At 34.3% G+C, this 19,159-nt stretch overlaps 2 protein-coding genes and 1 pseudogene across 3 annotated transcripts; 2 read left to right on the top strand and 1 right to left on the bottom strand.

The window, feature by feature from the left end:
* The first annotated feature begins 669 nt into the window (after positions 1-669).
* Positions 670-4,419, top strand: LOC140803945 (factor of DNA methylation 1-like). Its single transcript, XM_073159789.1, has 6 exons — positions 670-971; positions 1,054-1,185; positions 1,776-1,979; positions 2,310-2,528; positions 2,735-2,974; positions 4,112-4,419. The coding sequence occupies exons 1-6, from the start codon at positions 735-737 to the stop codon at positions 4,166-4,168; spliced, it is 1,089 nt and encodes a 362-aa protein (XP_073015890.1). The 5' UTR covers positions 670-734; the 3' UTR covers positions 4,169-4,419.
* A 90-nt stretch (positions 4,420-4,509) lies between these two features.
* On the bottom strand, positions 4,510-5,246 carry LOC140802905 (probable CCR4-associated factor 1 homolog 6; annotated as a pseudogene).
* Positions 5,247-17,386: 12,140 nt separating this feature from the next.
* LOC140803944 (small ribosomal subunit protein eS12-like) lies at positions 17,387-19,159 on the top strand. 2 transcript variants are annotated; one of them, XM_073159787.1, is made up of 5 exons: positions 17,387-17,500; positions 17,739-17,782; positions 18,296-18,581; positions 18,736-18,801; positions 18,887-19,159. In XM_073159787.1, exons 2-5 carry the CDS (start codon positions 17,775-17,777, stop codon positions 18,944-18,946), a joined length of 420 nt encoding a protein of 139 aa, XP_073015888.1. In that variant the 5' UTR covers positions 17,387-17,500; positions 17,739-17,774; the 3' UTR covers positions 18,947-19,159. The 2 variants fall into 2 exon arrangements, with proteins under 2 accessions (XP_073015888.1, XP_073015889.1); XM_073159788.1 differs by having other exon boundaries at positions 17,455-17,478.

The raw sequence follows: 19,159 nt of genomic DNA, 5'->3' as shown, positions 1-19,159 counted from the left end.
CTTTTTTTTGAAAGAATATTTCAATGTTCTCTTCTAGGTTCTTGACCCATATATAGATAATATATATTATTATCTTTTAATATTTTTATTTTAAACCATAATAAAAACAAAAATTATATTTATATTTATACATAAATAAAAGTCCACCATTTATTAAATATATTAAAATATTAATTAATAATTTTATTTTGAACTTAATTTCATACATAATGTAGGTACCATGTACTCAAATCCATATCCATGCAAGCTGTGTTCTGCACGCTACCGTGGAGTATAGAGTCAGATTCACCATTGAACAGTCCCATCAGAATGCACAGCACGTGTATCATTTCAACCGTACTTCCGAGCAATCATGACCTGTCGCGGATCGCAGTTTAGCCTTTCAACTCCGTTCTATAATAGGATATTCATTTCCCAAGCTGTGTTATTTTCCTGCGTGTACGCATCAATATTTCTGCGCGGAGTTGGAGTTGTTTGCTCTTATATTTGTCTCGGTCCAGGTACGTACAAAACAAATGAAATTTGCCATTTTGTATTGGTGGCCATTTGGTGCAAATCGTCGTGCTGCGTGTGGAGCGAAGCTGAGGTTTTCATTCTTCTTTAGTAGTTCTTAATGTCCATGTTGGTTAATGAGGAGTTGTGGGAGTTATATGAACAAAACTGTCGTCAGTGGTTTATATGAACAAAACTGTAGTTGACATCTGCTTTCTCTATCTCTTGAAGCTAAAACAGTAATGGACACTACCGTGAGATCGAATTCGGGTGTACATCTGGGACAACGCATCTCTGATTTGTCTAAGGTTCTTAGAACCGCGAGGCAGAAGGAACAGGAGGGAGATGGAACTTTGAAGGGAATTCGTGCGAAGCGCAGTAGGTATACAACTAATGCATGGGCAAAAACCTCGATTTCTAAGGAGCCGGAGACTCTCTTGCTGGCTAAGCACCAAAAACTGAAACACCTTGCGGCCGAAGTTAGCATTTTTACCCCCATAATGTTTTTCTCTCTTTTATTCATGTTATTTTGAAGTGTGACAAACATCGCATTTTATGCAGCTTCCAACTTTGGTCGACAGTCTAACTCAAGATTACCACGAGTACGAAAAATCTTTGATATCGTTGAAGACTTCAGGCGAATCAGACAAAGCCGAGAAAGAAATGTGGCAACAGCTATACAAGCAACATAAGGTGGTTGTATGCCCTGATTTTGTCTTTTAACACTTGTGTGTGTAGTCCAATTTTTCGATGGAATGCTCTATAGCCGCCTCTCCCCATGAGGGGTTGGTAATTTCCCGACCCGTGGTACTTCCCGTCAAATGGTGGGTTTTTTTTAGGGTTGCAGACGGCTCTAGAGTGCTTATAATGGAGATGGTCTAAAGGTATGGGTACAAAATAAAGTGTGGACTGGCAGTATTTTGACAATGACTGGCGTATAATGGATGGAAAATATGGTATTTTGGCATGAAGTAGAAAATCATATTGTTTATCTACTTATCATTGGACATTGTGTATTTGATTATGGTTCAGTTCTTGATGTTGATGATAGATAAAGTGAATTGAAGATTAGATGTTGTGACGGTGAAAGAACATGATTATGCGTCTTCTTGATATTTGAATTTTTCATAGGTTTGATGAACAAATGTTACATATTTGGTTGTATGTTTTATTCAATTATTAAGTTATTTTAAGGGTCACCCTTGGATAGCTGCTTCCTCTATTTTTGAACTTGAACAAGTGAATTAACTCTTACTTCCATATGCTTGTATATCGCAATGCAGAGGGAGAAGGAAGAAGTATTGAAAAGAAAGCTTGAACTTGAAATTGAACTTGATGCCAAGAAAATGGAAATTGAACAGCTCACCACGAAATTAGAGGAGAAAAATGACGAGATCGACGGTCTTGCCTATTTAAATCGACATCTCCTTACAAAAGAGCTACTGAGCAACCAAGAACTGCAAGATGCTCGCAAAGAATTAATAGTGGTATTGATATCTTTATCGATATGCAGTTTGATTTATTCTAGCTTGCGAGTTTGGCATATGTATGAAGAGCACAAGGGGGAAGCTGTCCAAATTTTGTATGTGGTTTTCTTTTAAATGTTGGTGTTGCCTCCCAAACTATTACAGCACCCTCGCCCCCCGAATTCCTATGATGGTTCGTTCACTTTTAAATTTTTGAAAATCATTCGAACAAATTTAGCCATGTGCTAGAATGTTTAAAGCACTGGCTTTATTGTCATCAGAGTTTTGCAAAAAAAAAAAATCTGATTCCTTGAACCAAACAATGCTTCAATCTATCGAATTCATTCTCAGGGCTTGCAGCAGAAGAGGTTGAATAACAGCGAAGGAGATTTTGGACTGAAGATAATAGGGGAAATTGATGACGAGCCTTTCCTGAAAATATGCAGGTTGAGATATGCTCCTGCAAATGCTGATACAAAGGCTGCTCAACTTTGCTCTGAATGGCAGGAAAAATTGAAAAATTCTAAATGGCATCCGTTCAAAATTGTCCGATTTCATGGAGAAAATCAGGTCGGCCTAGTATGCCTTGGTTTATTTATCAGTGAAGGGCACATATGGGACTAGGTAAAAAGAATCAAGTAAATTTTTAATGAAGATTCAGTTCTTGAGAAGTCGTTTAAGCACTTCATGTAAACAATAAACTATCTCCAAGAGATGTCTTTAGCTTGTACTGAATTTCGTACCCAAGGACTCATTTTTTCAGTTGGATGATGCAGGAAGTGGTGGATGAAGATGACCGCGAACTTAAAAACCTTAAGAGGAAATGGGGAGAGGAAGTTTACAATGCAGTGACGACGGCCTTGGAGGAACTAAATGAACATAATCCAAGCGGACGCTATGTGTTTTATGAGCTATGGAACTTCGAGGCAAATAGGAAAGCTACCATGCAAGAGGTCATCAATCACATCTTCAAAGATCAACGATCCTCGGCTCCAGCATATGATAGAGATCAGCAGGTGCATCTCACACTATGATTCTTTTTCTCGAACATGTAATTAGTAATAACCTTTCTTCTCTTGTACATTGGAATTAGTTTGAGCTACATGCATATAAAGGAAAAAATCCAATCGGAACATGAAAAATATGCATAAACTAGTGTTTTTTGGTTGAGGAGAGGACGATTATCGTGTGTGCAAGTGAAATATGTGAAGGTATTGTAGATTTAATTGCGATTGCAAGACCATAAATATTTAACTTTTTCTCATTTTCTGAACTAGCTAGGCTGCCCCTCCCCGCATTCTTATAATCTTGAATTGACTTCATTGCATGTTGAATATATTGAACGTGTTCGACTCTTCGTAAACCAATATGTTTTTCTTCCTGAATTCAACCAATAAATCGATGCTTACATGTTCGAAAATTCCCTTTACCATTCTTTCAATATAACCTTGCACTCAGGGGCGGAGCCAGGATTCATAGGTACCTGGGGCTGACTCCGTCCTGTATTAGACAGTAATAGGTTTGGTTAAAATCGAACCGAAGTTTCTAAAATCGAATTAACCGAACTTTTTTTCGACAAACCAACCCGACCGAACTTTACTACGAAAATCTAACAAAACAAATCGAAAAAATCGATTATTTCGGTTAGTAACATGATTAATCGAAATTTTAGATTTTTTTTTTAAAATAATCATGTTTTAAATAAAAAAGTACAATATAAGATTTTTAGGGTAAAAATTCAAACTCCAAAATTCATATACATCATAAGATAATATTATTGCAACTCGAATAATCACAACTAAATATTCAATATAATTTTTGAATTGTCGAATTTTTATCTCAAAGTTGCATAATTTCATAACATACGACAATAAACCAATTAATTACACTAATGAATTATGATTTGTAGTCATTGTTTTATTTTTAATTTTTAAACGTGAGACTTAAAAAAATAATTAAAAAAAGAATACTGATAAAAAATTTGTTTTATTTTTAATATTGACAAAAAGAATTTAAAAATTTTAAATACTAATTTTTTTTTTTTTTTAAATGTTGGTGGGGCTGGAGCCCACCCTAGCCCAAGGGTGGCTCCGCCCCTGCTTGCACTTGATGTAACTTTCAATGAACATACCATCGAATTTTTTTTGGCCTAGGTGAAAGGTACACAGAAACCCTCATTTCATCCGGAGTCTGGTTCTGCTGAGGAATAGTAAAAGGTAATCCCATTGCCTTCTATGATTTGGAGGGGTCCAAGTGGAGAAAAGAGGTCTAAATCAACATAAGATGTGTAGTTTGTTTTGGAGTTTACTCGAATGTGATTTTGTCGGGGTCGCCAACTAGCGTAGCGAATATCAACTGCTTCTCGGGTTCTGTATGTTTTGGTGAATGCTTAATGGTATGTACATTTATATGCAATTTATTTCCTTCCGATGTCGAAGCATATATCGACGACCATGCTGGAATGTCATGTAGGCTAGTTTATATTCATCTAAAGATTTTCGATTTTTTATTTACATTGTTTAACCTCTATTCTCAAGGTTCATTCTCTCATTTATCGAACACCTAAACCATACAAAGCCCCAGAAAATTTCTCCACGGAGCCGCCAAAGTTGGTTTCCTTCATATTCTTGAATGCACGAGCTGTAACAAGCTATACAAGCCGGTCTGGTGGCTAACCCCGACCCCTTCCACTGCCAACGACTGGCCAGCTTGTTCAATCCACCGTGCCAATGACAAAACATCGTCAAATGTTTGATATGATACATCACTTGAAAATATACAGAGATCAATTTGAAGAATCCTTCCGGTATATCAGGCAACTTCCGGCAGCCTGTCGAGAGCTTGAGCAAGTAGCCAAAGTCGTATCCACTGGAATGTAACCCATGCTATCTTCAAAAAAACCATTCAAAGTCGATGCCACTCCGGCCTAGCAAGTAGATTGATTTGCGGGCAAATTTATCATGTTCCAGATTGAATTCTCAAAAGTTGAAACTGCCAGACACAGAAATTATCAGTGTCACGGGGTGGTAAATTTCCCTTTTTGTCGGAGAAAGTGAGGCCTAATTGGATCAGCCTCATAAGATCAACATTGAGTTTCAATTTTTCGTATTGGAAATCGCGGGGGTCGCTGAAATCTACCAGTGGCTGGAGGACAATGCCCGGGAACTCTGTATCCATGGCAACGTAGGAGAAATCATCGACGATGTTACGAATAAGTTCGAATTCATCCCCCAAATTGGCCGCCGTCACGTCCCTGATTTGAATGGAGTCGCTTTTGGTAAAAAGCATCGTCTCCAATATTTGATTCCATGGCAACTTCCGTGAAAAAGCGACGCAGTTGGGTTAAACCCAATAAATCAATTTGATAAAGGCACAAGTTCAGGATAAATTAAAGAAAAATTCCAGAACGCGCCAAGTTCATATATAAACCCTGATAAACACACACATAAAACGCAACCCACCGGAGATGCAACAAAAAAATCAAAATCCTTTTGCAAAATGAACAGATGGGTCACCTCAGATTCGGAAACATACATTTTAATCAACAAGATGGCATCTCTGAAAAATGGAGCAAGAGTAATAGTTGTTTGGGTTTCTATGTGTTTATCTAAATATATGGAAAAGAAGGTTTTGGGTTTGAGTAGGTCTATTGAGACAATCACATGAATTTTTATTTGTGAGATGTGTTAACCATATATATTCACAATAAAAATCAATACTTGGTTGAGTGGATTAAATAAGGATAGATTAATAGTCAAATATTTATCGTTAAAATTTTAAGTTGTTTTAATAATCATTTCGACCCGGTTTAAGATCCAATTTTATGGATAACTATTTGATTAATAAAATTGGATCTTAAACCGGGTCAAAATGATTATTAAAACATCCTAAAATTTTAACAAGAAATATTTGACTATTAATATATCCTTATTTAATCAACTCAACCAAACACACCCTTAATACAAAAAGTAATATTTTTTTATGGATAACTTAAATAAGATATTTATCTCACAAAATACGACTCGTGAGATCGTCTAACATAAGTTTTTGTCTTTAGGTTTTGGGGTTGACGGAAATAAATATAGGGGAAAAGCTTTTTTTTATTTTTTTTGTTTGAGAGGGAATACAAATTTTAAAATGTTTGTGTAATATGCGGTGGTAATAGCGGCACACGTTATGCGTACAAAGACTTTACATATAAATTTGGCGGAAAAAAAAGGGAGTTGAGCAAATGCATATAAATTTGAAGGAAAAAAATCGGAGTCGAGCAATTGTGGAAATGGATGAAAGAGAAATGTATTTGTTGTGTTAGTTGTTGCATATTGGAGGAGAAAACGGGTGCATGAAATTTTGGTGGAGATAGTGAGTGTAATTTTATCGGTTTTTCCCATTAATTTTAAGAAGCAAAAATGATATTTTGAAGATAAAAATGTAAAATGATATTTGATGTAATGAGGTTGGACAAAAAAAATTGAGTAGGTCTCTTGTAAGACGGTCTCACGAATCTTTATCTGTTAGATGAGTCAACCTTACCGATATTCACAATAAAAAGTAATACTTTTTCATTAATGACCCAAATAAAAGATCCGTCTCACAAAATATGACCCGTGAGACCGTCCGACACAAGTTTTTGCCAAAAAACTTAACTTTAATAAAATAATATTTACATCAAATAGATGAGTGAAAGTTCACATAAGTATGTATGGTGGATGTGAACAGCTGATCAAAACTATATGTATGTATTATATATAAACATATGCATATGAAAAAATAGGTCTCAAATGAAAAATTGATTTATGATAAATTGTAAAAATGTGCAAAAAATTTCAAATATCAATCTCTATGTAATCCAATACTAGCCTCAGATACCCATTGCCTACTTGTACAAATATTTGTTTTAATAATAATGGATTTTGTAATAAATACTGGTTTCGGTAACTACAGATTTTGCGGGAGATTTTATTAAACTTTGAATTCGATGTAATGGGTTAAATTTTTGCTTTTGAATTGTATTAACATGTGGTTAGACTCTTTAATGCATTTATTTGTTTCTTTTTGAATTATGAAATAAATTGTTCATTGTTCATGAAAAATAATGTAATCAAACTGTTTGCACAGAAAATTGTGGGGCAGGTGTTGTGACCTGAAATTAACCACACAAGCCAAGCCTTTAAACCACATTCGAGCCATGAATTCAAGGAGGAATTTGAAGAGCCGTAACAACATTACATTCAAGCCATGAATTCAATGAGGAATTTGAAGAGATATAACAACATGTTAATGGTGTTTAAGGCCATCAAGAAGACCATAAACATAGATGTAATGGCCTTGAATTAGAGCCTTTTCATCTCCCTTCCATGAGCCTATAAATAGTGGCCAAAGGGTGGGAGAAATCACACCAAAACAACATCAAAAGTTCTCTCCAAAAGTTGCAATTTTCGAGTACCAAATATTCTGCACAATTTCAGAAGGTTTTTCTCATAGTTTTACAGTTCCAAATCCGATCTCCACCGTTCAGAATATACCTACACGTATTTGGAGCTACATATCAAAATTCAGACCGATCCAGCGGTTCAATTAAGTGCAAATATTTTTGCAATGTGACTAGTTGGTGTCAAACTACAACTTGTTCATTCCAAGATTTTGGAACAATCTTTCAAGTAAGTGAGTTTTTGCTATACTCTTATGTATACTTGCATTTTATAAGTGTACTACTTGATATTATATATATCGACATACTTATTCTATGTAAGTATGTCAACATTTGCTTAAAAATACGTTGTGTATGTTTTTTGAAATTCGATCGGCATGATATATTCGTTCCTATTTGTTATGAACATTCTTGAACAATTTATTGTTGGATATTAGTTATAATATTTGAAAACATGTTTGAAATATTTGAAATGCACTATAATGATTCGAATTAGAAATGGCAAGGCAATTCCGATTTTTGATATGTTTTGTTTAAGGCCCTGATGCGGTGTGATATAATAATTGTTCTTTTGGTCTCGCCCCTTAGAGGAGTAACATATAGGGGACTGATTAGTAAACCATGAAAATGAGATGATTTTCAGTGCTATGCTTGTAATTTGTCTATATCAACTCAACATGCTTACTATTGAAATTATGATTCCATTGAAATTATGATAATATATTCGTATAATTATCACTTTGATATTCATTATGCCCGATCGACCCCCATTTATTGAATATTTCTCAAGTACTCACCTCTTACATTCGCACCCCAGATAAGAACGAAGAACAAATCGAAGACAAAGAACAAGAATACTTTTGGGGATGATGATCCGATTCAAGACCCGTCTTATTATTCTATCTTTTAGTTAGATTATCGTATTTTACGCTTCCACATTTCTTTTTAATCGCATTGTAAAGACAATTATTGATTATGTAATAGACTGGCTTTTGACTATTTGATGTACTGCGTGTCTTTTTTTTACACGATTTTAAACTGTTAAACAACGTCGATGGCACGTCTCGGTTTCGGAGCGTGACATCAGGCACGTGACCGTGCCAAATATGAAATGATCTGACGTGCAATTTTTCTCTCGAGTTTTATTTTCTTTCTAGCTTCTGCAGCCTTAGCTTCAGCTTGCAAACGTGTTTTTCTTCTCTTACATCTTAGACACTGACAACACCTGAGCTACTAAAGTTTTCTAATTTAGCCATTGACTCCATTGTTTGTCGATAATTTGAAACAGGGCTGGAGGAATAATCATTGGAAGTTTTTCATGTATTCCCATTCATGTCGGCTGACATAATCTTTAGACATTATTTGATGCTTCATCTTTGTTATTTCCACCCCACAACCTATTTAAGTCAAAAAAAATTCTTTGAATGGTATGTTTTGCTTGCATCCTTGGTAACTTCTTCAAATCACATTCCTTCAGGTGAATGTTCTTCATTGACTTCGTATGTTGGGTTACCATTTGATCATTCGTATTTTTGTTGATCATCACTACATTTATTGTTCACCTTATTCTCATTCATTTTGCAGGAAACATGGTTGAGAAAGACGAGGATTTGAAAACCTCAAAGGCTAATGTTACCTCAAATAGCAATAGATATGAAAAACTTGTCTCATGGGAGTTCTGCTGTCCAATCCAAAATAAAATTATCAAGCTTGGATGAATATCTTTGCAAACGTATGAACATATATGTATGATGTAAGAATATGATTTATTATTATTAATTATTAGTATTAGTATTATATTTATTATCCATTATGGAGTTCAAAACATTGACAAATATGAGCTCAAAACATTGAAAAACATGAACTCAAAACATTGAAAAACAAGAGTTCAAAACATTGAAAAACAAGAGTCCAAAACATTGAAAAACAATTGTGTCCAAATTCTTGACTAAAATAATTAAAATATTTTAAAGCATGCATTAAATTATAAGAATTATTCTCCAATCTTATCTATAAATAGATGTGTTGAGAATGAGGGAAGACACACCATAAACCTCTCAAACTAGAGCATGAATGAAGCTTGAACACCATCAACCTTTTCTTGAATGATATTTTCGAGCTAGAAATTCTGTTCATTTTCGAGAGAAACTTCCGGTCCAACGGTTTATTCCAATCTAATCTCCACCGTTCATATTACACTTTCATATGTTTTAAACATCATATCAAAATTTCAGCCTCATCCATACGGTCAAATTTTGTAAAACCCTTCGGCAAGAAAACTGCTCGGATTCCAAACGAGTTTAACTAATTTACGGATTTTCGGACGATAAATTCCAGCTTGTTTCTTCCGTAATTTTGGAACACCTTTCTGTAAGTGGGCTTATGTTTTAAAGTATTTAAGTATGTTTTCGAAAATTCGATCGACATGATATATTCCTTCGATTTGATATATGAATATTTTGTTTCGATATATTGTTAAGCATGTTTAAATCAATTTCAAGTGCATGTTCTTTTCGTTTCAAAATTATGTTGTCTTTGTTTCATTTTATATTCTAATATATATTCTTAAACACCAAATTGGTGTATTCTAATAATTATGTTTAAAGGCACTGTTATGATTCAAGTTAGAAATGGTAAAAAGGAAAATTTTCCTAAAACATGATAAGATATGACAAGTTTATGGCCCTGATGCGGTGGGTAATAATAACCGATATATGGCCTCACCCCTTAGAGGATTTACATATAGGGGACTGATCAGTAACACCATGGATAATAAGATGAAATAACAGTGCAATACGAATAATTTATGTCTATATGCATATGCTAAGTTATGTTTGCTCATTGTTAATATCATGTCTTGATTTTGTTATGAATAATTATTGTGACATGAAATTCATTTAATATTTACATAAATATATATAAGTTATGTCATATCTATCATTTTATTGTTCCGACGTTTGTTGAGACACGGAAAATTTCGAATTGTTAAAGATCTATATATGTATATCCTTGTGTTATTGTGATCGATCGGCCCCCACTTGCTGAGTATTTCACAAAATACTCACCCTTACACCTCTCACTCCCAGATAAGAATGAAAAACAAGTTGAAGAAGAAGAGCAAATGCATTTCTGGGGATGGTAACAATGTTTCAGTTGATCAAGACATACTTTGAAATTTGGCTATCTTTTATTTTTACGTTGTTCGCTTCCGCACTCGTTTGTTAAATTGATTACGTTGTAAAGACAATGTATGTTTTATGAAAAAGACTGGTTTGGTTGTACACTGTACTACGAGGCTTGTTGATTTACGATTGAATAATTGTAAAACAACGCCGGATGTCAACTCACCCCGGTATCGGGACGTGACATATGAAATTTCATACACATCGAAAGGAAATAAACACGTAGACTAAAGATAATTGTTGTACTTTTTCGCATTTGTTTAACCATAATTTGACAAGTATCTTTCTGATTTGTAGATTTGAGAAAGCGACTTGAAAGTCAAACTCTCTTTTTTAGAAACATATTACTGTTACATCTGTTTCTTGATATATATTTGAACTTGTTGGTATTTTGGCATGTTGTCTTACAAGAGAAACTGTAATGTCTGAAGTAAATATCACAAGATGTTGATTTAATAATATGAGATTACTAAATAATTAATGATTTTTAAAGAATGAAATATGAGATATCTTGGTCATATGAAGTCCAAATGATTTGAAATTTAGATATAACGTAGAACACTGAAAGATATAGAAGTTCCATGTTTTGAGTTTTGAAAAATTTGATCGCTTGACTGGTCCAAATAGATATATCGGTGTTAAAATATTAAATATATTATATTATTTTATTTTATATTATATTAATATTTTAAAAAAGATAAATTTGAAAACATACGATGAAGGATTTCATTTACAGAAAGTTACGAGAGGTGAGAGAAAAGAAAATTAAGGTTTTCGAATTTTTTTTTCGATCTTGCGACTTATCGATTTATCCAATCGATGAACTGACTCAGTTCTGGGGTTGTTGACACGAGGCCTTCGATTTGAGGTATAAATTTTGTAGTTTTGGTGATGTTTGATATGCGTCGATTTTTGGAAATAAATATGATAAATTGTTAAATCATAAAGAAATTGAAGATTGTTGAATATTGTATGATTTTAATGAAGTAGAGAAAATTACAGTGGTGTTATTTTGAATTATTCCCAATTATTATAATTAGGGATTTTTATCGTTGGATTGAGATGAGAGAGTTGTTTGTCATTTGTTATTAATTCTGATTATATATTCGGATTCTACGAAATATAGGATACCTGCTCATATTAAGTTTTCGTAATCTAACGGATGTTTTAAAATAGCCTATTATTTGAAGTTAATTGATTAGGGTGTATTTGATGTTAGTATTGTGAATTAAATACACCAGAATATTAATTGTTGAACGATAAGAATTTATAATCGAGTTTTATATTTTGATAAATTAGTTGTTGTTGGGCTATTTGATGTCATATATTGAGGCTGTTATGATTGTGTTGATACGGTGACAATGATCTGATAATTGTTGTTGAATTATTTAGATACGTCACAATCCTCGGGATCAAAGAAATAGCCAGATTTTATATATACTGGATTATTAGGTACGTGTTGACGTACGAGCATATGTTTTTATTGTTTAGTATTGATAAATACTATTGTGTTGAACGATGGTAAATCACTGGATATGGGTGATTTGATATTATATTTGTTGTTGTTTATTATTGTTGATTTTGTTGGCTGTCGTTGTTGGGAGACGTCACGTTGATGTTGTTTGTGATATTGATGTCGCCGGAGTTGGGGTGCGACGTATCGTGAAACAGCGAATGTGGTATTTTTGTTATGATATCAGTTATATTTTATGTTGTTAATATAACTGTTATGTATTACGATGATGATTGTTGTGTATGCTCACTCTTTGGAGGTTGTTTAAGTTGGACAGGTTACAGGACTATGCTGTGAGACATGATAGAGGTGAAGGACTAGGTGTGTCTAGTCAAACAGTCATGTAGTTGATAGTAGATTGAAACAGTGTAGTTTATTGTCTTATTTGAGTTTTGTGTATGTATTTATTATAATGTTTCTTCTGCATTGATGTAGATTGTGTGATGATTGCACTATTTTGTAGTATATGCATTATATTATTACGTCGTTGAAAAAAAAATTTTACGCATATGACGTCACATGTTGTATGATTACGTGGCGAGGTTTGGGGCGTCACATAAACTATTCCGATTTTTTTTTAAAAAAATGACCTATTGACAAGTTTTAACCATTGGAAAAAATTAAAGTTGCTATGAAACATGCCGTATAAATTTTCCAACAAACTGTTAGTAGCCACAACATCATTTAACAACATTTATTGATATTTAACGGCTTGCATCAACCAACCTTAATTTATCACTAATTTGGTTTAATAAATATCAATAAATCCTGCAAATTTTTCCTAAATATTTATAAAAATAGTAAACTCAATGAGATAGTATTTTTATTTATGCACAAGTGTTTCACTATTATTTACACGTAAGTTTTGTAGAGAATGACTTATAAACAGATTCCTTGTGTCCTTACAAACTTCATTCATATACAATCAATTTTATAAACAAAAGAGAACAAAAATAATTAAATTTGTTGACAATCTACTTCATACAATATTAATCAACCATAAAACATCACATTTTCTCTTGATAATTCAGCGTCACGAATTTTTTGTTTCCTGCACCTACCATGCGAAACAATCTCTAAAATCTTTCAAAAGCTCAATCATTACTTTCCTCACATCCTTTTCTAACAACATACTAATAAAGTGGGTTTGGGACATTATATAGTCTCCAAGTTCACTTCTTCCAAGGAATCTTGGATCTTCGACTGTCGATCTTTCATCTGAGTCGGGAGTTAAAATTAAAACCTCCAATTGTAACTCTACTTCTCCATTACCTTCACATTCTTCCTTATATATTATTTCAGCTCCGGTTATATCCCACAACTCTTGAGATTGCATTTCATTCACCTGATGCTGCAATGTGGTTTTCCACATGGAATTTTCAGTCACTTCCTTCTTTTCTTTAGTAAATATAATAATTGACCTCCTCAATAATAGGCCAAACCATAGGTCTAGGAGAGACCATGGTTGTGGGTTTGAGGACCTTCTCGACTCCTTCCTTTATTTTCCGAGTGTCTATATACACTGCTTCTTATTGTCAATTCACCTTGTAGTTGATGAATTTAATACAACCAAAAGATTCGTCATTGTATCTAGCTTCCATGATATGATAACTAGATTGATATGGTTGAAAATCATCCTGCACCACTTCTACATTATCCCCTCTCCACATCAACAATATCTGGTACATAGATTATAACACATAATGATTGGTAGGACTCGAATTTCTCCCTAACAAAGTGTGGAAGCTAACACCAAAATTAACCACGAAGAAAGCTGATAAAGAGGATCGAGACCCTACAATGATTTTTATTGATAAATCTCCCAAAGTATTTGTAAAATCTCCAGTAAAAACTGCAACTGAGACTTTGTAGGAATCAAGTTTTACATGCTCTTCCCCAAATTCTGAAAGATCCTGAAGAGTAGAATAATAGCAGCAAATCCATCACCTATCAATACTTTGGACACCAGCTCACATTAACACGTGTCGTGATGTAAAGTGGTTTGATATGGTTAGTTATCTAGTAGGTTTCTTCATAATCACTTTTTTTCTTCGTCTATAAGAACTCTTGCACAATCTTTCAAGCTCTCACTTTTAACGGTCTTTGTATTAATTCCATTATCTATAGAAACATAAGATTCACATATCTTTTTATATTTAAATTTTTTAGGGAGTGTCAAAGATTCAATAGCACAATCGAATGAGACATGAATATGCTTCACTTTGAAAGGAACTATTTAGACCATACTATTGTCATCCTCTGATAGCAGATATATCATCTTATTCTTCATTACCTTGAGTCGTCTTTCTCTCAAACTTTCTTCCTCTCACCTAAGGACTTTTCAATTTCCATCATATGTTCAGCAGCCCTTTCTCTCAGTTGTCTTCGTTTTTGTGTTCGAGAAAGAGACATTGGATTCGGATGTTCTACACACTCCCCTTGTTCATTAGTTACTGTCGTGGGAGAAAGTAAAAACGAGGCTTTTTCACATACTTTTGATGATTAATAACTAGAGGTAGTTTTTTCGAAGGCACCTTTTCAAATGTCTGCTGATCAACCATTCTTCCATAATTCATAGATTTGCTAGAAGAAATCTCGCCAAGGTATTGGTTATCGGCCTTTTGGCCACGTATCTTCCGTCATAACTTACATTCTTTCATCTCTCAAACATCTTTGTTCTAGGGTATTAATGATCTTTACTTGTGAAAAATTTCTGTTTTTGCTTCTTTCACGTAAAAGATCATCTTGCTGGGCACCCATAATTTCTTTATAATGTCCTATAACCTAGCATAGACGTTCTCAGCGGTATCTTTCCTCGTTTCATTGATCAAAGCTCGTAGATTAGTGTTATTCACATTCACATTGGCTACTGGAGGAAAATGATCTCCATCCAGTGTCATTGATTTTTTTCTTCTGAAGAAATTTCATAATTTCCTTATTGATTATCTCATGTATTACATTCTTAAAAGCCCAATAAGCATTAGTGTTGTGGTTGAAGGAATTATGATAGTTACAGTAGTCTTTTTCCTTCACTTCTTCTCTGATTGATAATTATTTTTATAAGGGAAATTTTATGAACTTTCTTTCACCAAGTAATCAAAAATATCTTGTCTTTGATGCATCAAATGTATATAGTACTTGAATTGGAAAAGTATTTTTCGTGGAGGATTATTCACTCTTGCGCTTCAGTAAAGGAACTATGTGCGATCCATAGTTTACCACTTCTGCTAAAGCGACTTCTTGGAAGTAAAAGCCCATAGTGGACTTCATTTCATGATTTACTTTACGTAATTAATCCTCATACTATGACACTTTGGCTGCTAATTCTTAAAAATCACAAAAATACGTCCTTTGAAACTTCTTTTTAAGCTCAAAATCGAGCCCCCGCTGAGCCATTTTCACAAATTTAGATTCATAAAGGAACACTCGACACCTAGTCCTCACTCTCTTGAATCTTCATATAAAATCATTTGAAGATTCTCCTGAATTTTGGATCACCCTAAACAATTCTGATGCTAATTTCTAGCACTAATATGAAAAATTGAGTATATAATTAGCAATCCATGTCATGCCAAGTCATAATGGAATTACGAAGCAACGTTGCATAACATGTGAAAACGGTGCTATTCAAGAAATTGGGGAACAATTGTAGCTTATAGTTGGCAAAATTAACCTCTTGGATAAGGATTAAAATGATCAATAACATTAGGGTATAGTTTGTGAAACTTTGTCCAGTTGATTGGCCTCACCTTGGGCCATACAACTTCTGAATAACATCATGTATAATCTCAAAGTCCAAGACCGAAGTCTATATTAATATGTGTGGATGATATCTTTCCCCGAGTGTTATTCCCTCATACATCCTTGTATGTATACTAAGAAAAGTCAAAACAAACACATTATCGACTACTTGTTTACCATTACTGTGGTTTTGGTGTCTCAGCCATGATTCATCCTCCATTCTTCACGGAGGAGTATATTTTGCTTCCCTGAAAGACACAAGAATCAGTTATTCCTCGAAGACTCGAGAACTTCTTGACCTCAAGACTTGGTCCACATATGGCTTAGTTTCAGTCTCTTTAAGTTTACCGACTTCTAGTGACTTATTTCCGTCATTCAAATATTTTTTCCATTCTTTCATTTCTGACATAAAGTCCATCATGATAGCAGTAAAAACATTAGTCATTTCCTTGAGATCACCACATAAATTTTTTTCCACGGACAACATAATATTTGCTTAAACTTCCTCACCACTAGAAAATGCAGCTCCTTCCTTCAGAGCCTCTTCTTCGAACTTGTGTACAAGTTGTTCGACTGATCTTCCACCAACATCAATCTCTTCTCCTTGTATACGATGGCTTCCCCTGGGATTGAAGAACCCATTCATGCTTATCAGTATGTTTTAGAGGCATAAGTCTCACTGGGCATGCCAAAATCTGTTTGCACAGAAAATTGTGGGACATGTCAGACACGTGATCTTGCCAAATATTAAATTATCTGACTGATACTATCAAATATTGTGTGTCTCGATTTGATCATTTGTTATAATTCTCCAGTAAGAGTTCAAAGCTAAGAATTTGATTGAGAGATATGATGCAAATTACGGAAAAAATCCATAACTAATATCAAATTTAATTATATTGTTTCGAGCAATATTTTACAAGAAAACTAGAGAAATAACATAAAAATGAAGAAATTGGTTTAATGGAAATTGAAATAAGCAAATGAATAAGTGAGAATTTACTGAGCTTTGATTTAGCTTTTTTGTGATGATTTGTGAGAGCCTCTTCTATGCATTCCTTCTGTTTTTTGTTCCATTCTTTCGAGCGGTTTTAGCCATCTTCCATGTTTATCGATCATGGATCGTAGGTCAACTCCTTCGATCGTGCAAAACAACTTAATCCTTATTGGACTTTGGCAACTGATGACCTTTTATATAATTTGGGTGCAACACATGGATATTTGTAGAATTCTAAAATTTGCTTCACCTCCATATCAAATATTCTCTCGACCTGATAGATATTAATAGATAAGGAATCATAAAATTTTGCCAATAATCCAAAAAAAAAAGTAATTTTTTTAGCAAATTGAATAAACCTATTATTATTTTTTACTTTTAACAATAAAATAATCGAAGGATTAATACTATTTTCGTAAAAGAATGAAAGATTGGGCAAGGCCTGAACGCATTGGTACGGTGCTGGGCTGGGAAAACTTCGGTTATGTTTGGGCTGGGCTACTTGTTTGAACACCCCAAATAGTATTTGGGCCGGATGATTGAAATACATCAGGGCTAGGGCTTCGATTATCTTCGTGTATATGTATATGTATATGCGGCAAAATATACCCGGCGAATTCATTTTAGTTCACGTAACGCCGATTCTCTTGTTGGAGATCTCTTACCCCCCTGTTGCAGGTAAATGTTCTACAATATATCTCCTTTATGCTTATTTTGTTATGATTTGGTAACTTCAGTGAGCTTATTTTTTTGAAGATTTTATGTGGGTTGCCTTGAATTGTGCTCTGGACTTCCGGTTTTTATTTCAATTGATTTTTTGTGGAATGCAGTGCCCTTTGATTGAATGCATTTCTCTCGTGTTTGTGATTTGTGGGTAGAAAGTTGATTTTTTTCTGCCATGATTGTTTTATTGCAGCTGTAGATCGAAGCACTCGATTATCAGGAAGATAGAATGTCTGGGTACGTGTTTGTGTCATTTAAATATGAAAATTGATCTTAATCATTTATCTTTGTCGGAACTCGTCTTTGGATTGATAATTGTCTGACCAGGATGACAAATTTTATGTTCGTAATTGTAAATGAATCCAAGAAATTTGTATTGTTTCATACTTACTATCTCCACTTTGTTGGTACCTATTCTAACTTACCCCGAAGATTAGTGTTGATCCACCTTGACCCCCTAATACACGAAGCTCGATTAATTAGAATCTTGACATTGGCCATACCACCACTCATTTATATAATTTTAAATGAAGTCAAATGTGATAATTAGTGGGATGATTGCATATATAATTGAATGCTTGGAGTTTACATAGCCAGAATTGATGGTGTAAGACATTTTGTTTCGATTTGTTGTATGGAAGTAATCTCTGTTTTTTTAGGAAGGTCATGCATCTTTACTTGCAGTTCAATGACAGCGCATGGGATGCCTATCGCCTAAACTTTTTATTGATATTATTCTTTACTTTTCAGGGAAGAGGCTGCTGTTGTGGAGACACCTGCTCCAGTTCTTGGCGAGCCTATGGACATCATGACAGCGTTGCAACTTGTGATTAAAAAGTCATTAGCTCATGGTGGTCTAACTCGTGGCCTTCATGAAGGTGCAAAAGCAATTGAGAAGCATGCTGCCCAGCTTTGTGTATTGGCTGAAGACTGCAACCAACCAGACTACATTAAATTGGTGAAGGCATTGTGCGCCGACCATAATGTCAACCTGATAACTGTTCCAAGTGCTAAGTCACTTGGTGAATGGGCTGGTGTAAGTCTAATGTGGTTCGTTCGTAGTTTAGGTGTAAACAAACAATTTCTCTATGACAGTGGTGATGACGGATCATCTTGAGCCACTTGTAGTTTGTTTCTCATGGAGCACATGTGATAGTACTTGATTTCAGTGTTGATTGTCACTTTCACAGTTGTGCAAGATTGATTCAGAAGGAAAGGCGAGGAAAGTTGTTGGGGCCTCTTGTGTTATTGTGAAGGTAGTACATCCAAACCTTTGGTTTCATACTTCTTCAAAGGGGTTCTCCATGCATTAGGTTCTGATTGTGATTTTTTTTTCATTAGGATTTTGGCGAGGAAAGTGAAGGCCTCCACATTGTTCAGGAGTATGTCAAGTCTCACTAAATAATCACCAGTGAGGATAGATTCCCTGACATGCTTTGGGGAGCTTGATATAGATAATCTCATGTATGTTTCCAATATCTTCCCTGGAAAAATTCTGATTGGCTGTTGATGAACCCACAAATTACAGATTTTTTTCCCAATGCTTTTAGTTTAACTTGGACAAGAATATTTGAGGTTATTCTGGTTTAATGTTATTTGAAATTCTCGTGTTAA

This window comes from Primulina eburnea, chromosome 10, assembly GCF_022965805.1.
Source record: "Primulina eburnea isolate SZY01 chromosome 10, ASM2296580v1, whole genome shotgun sequence".
NCBI classification, from domain to species: Eukaryota; Viridiplantae; Streptophyta; class Magnoliopsida; order Lamiales; family Gesneriaceae; genus Primulina; species Primulina eburnea.
This window is presented reverse-complemented; position numbering and strand designations above follow the sequence as displayed.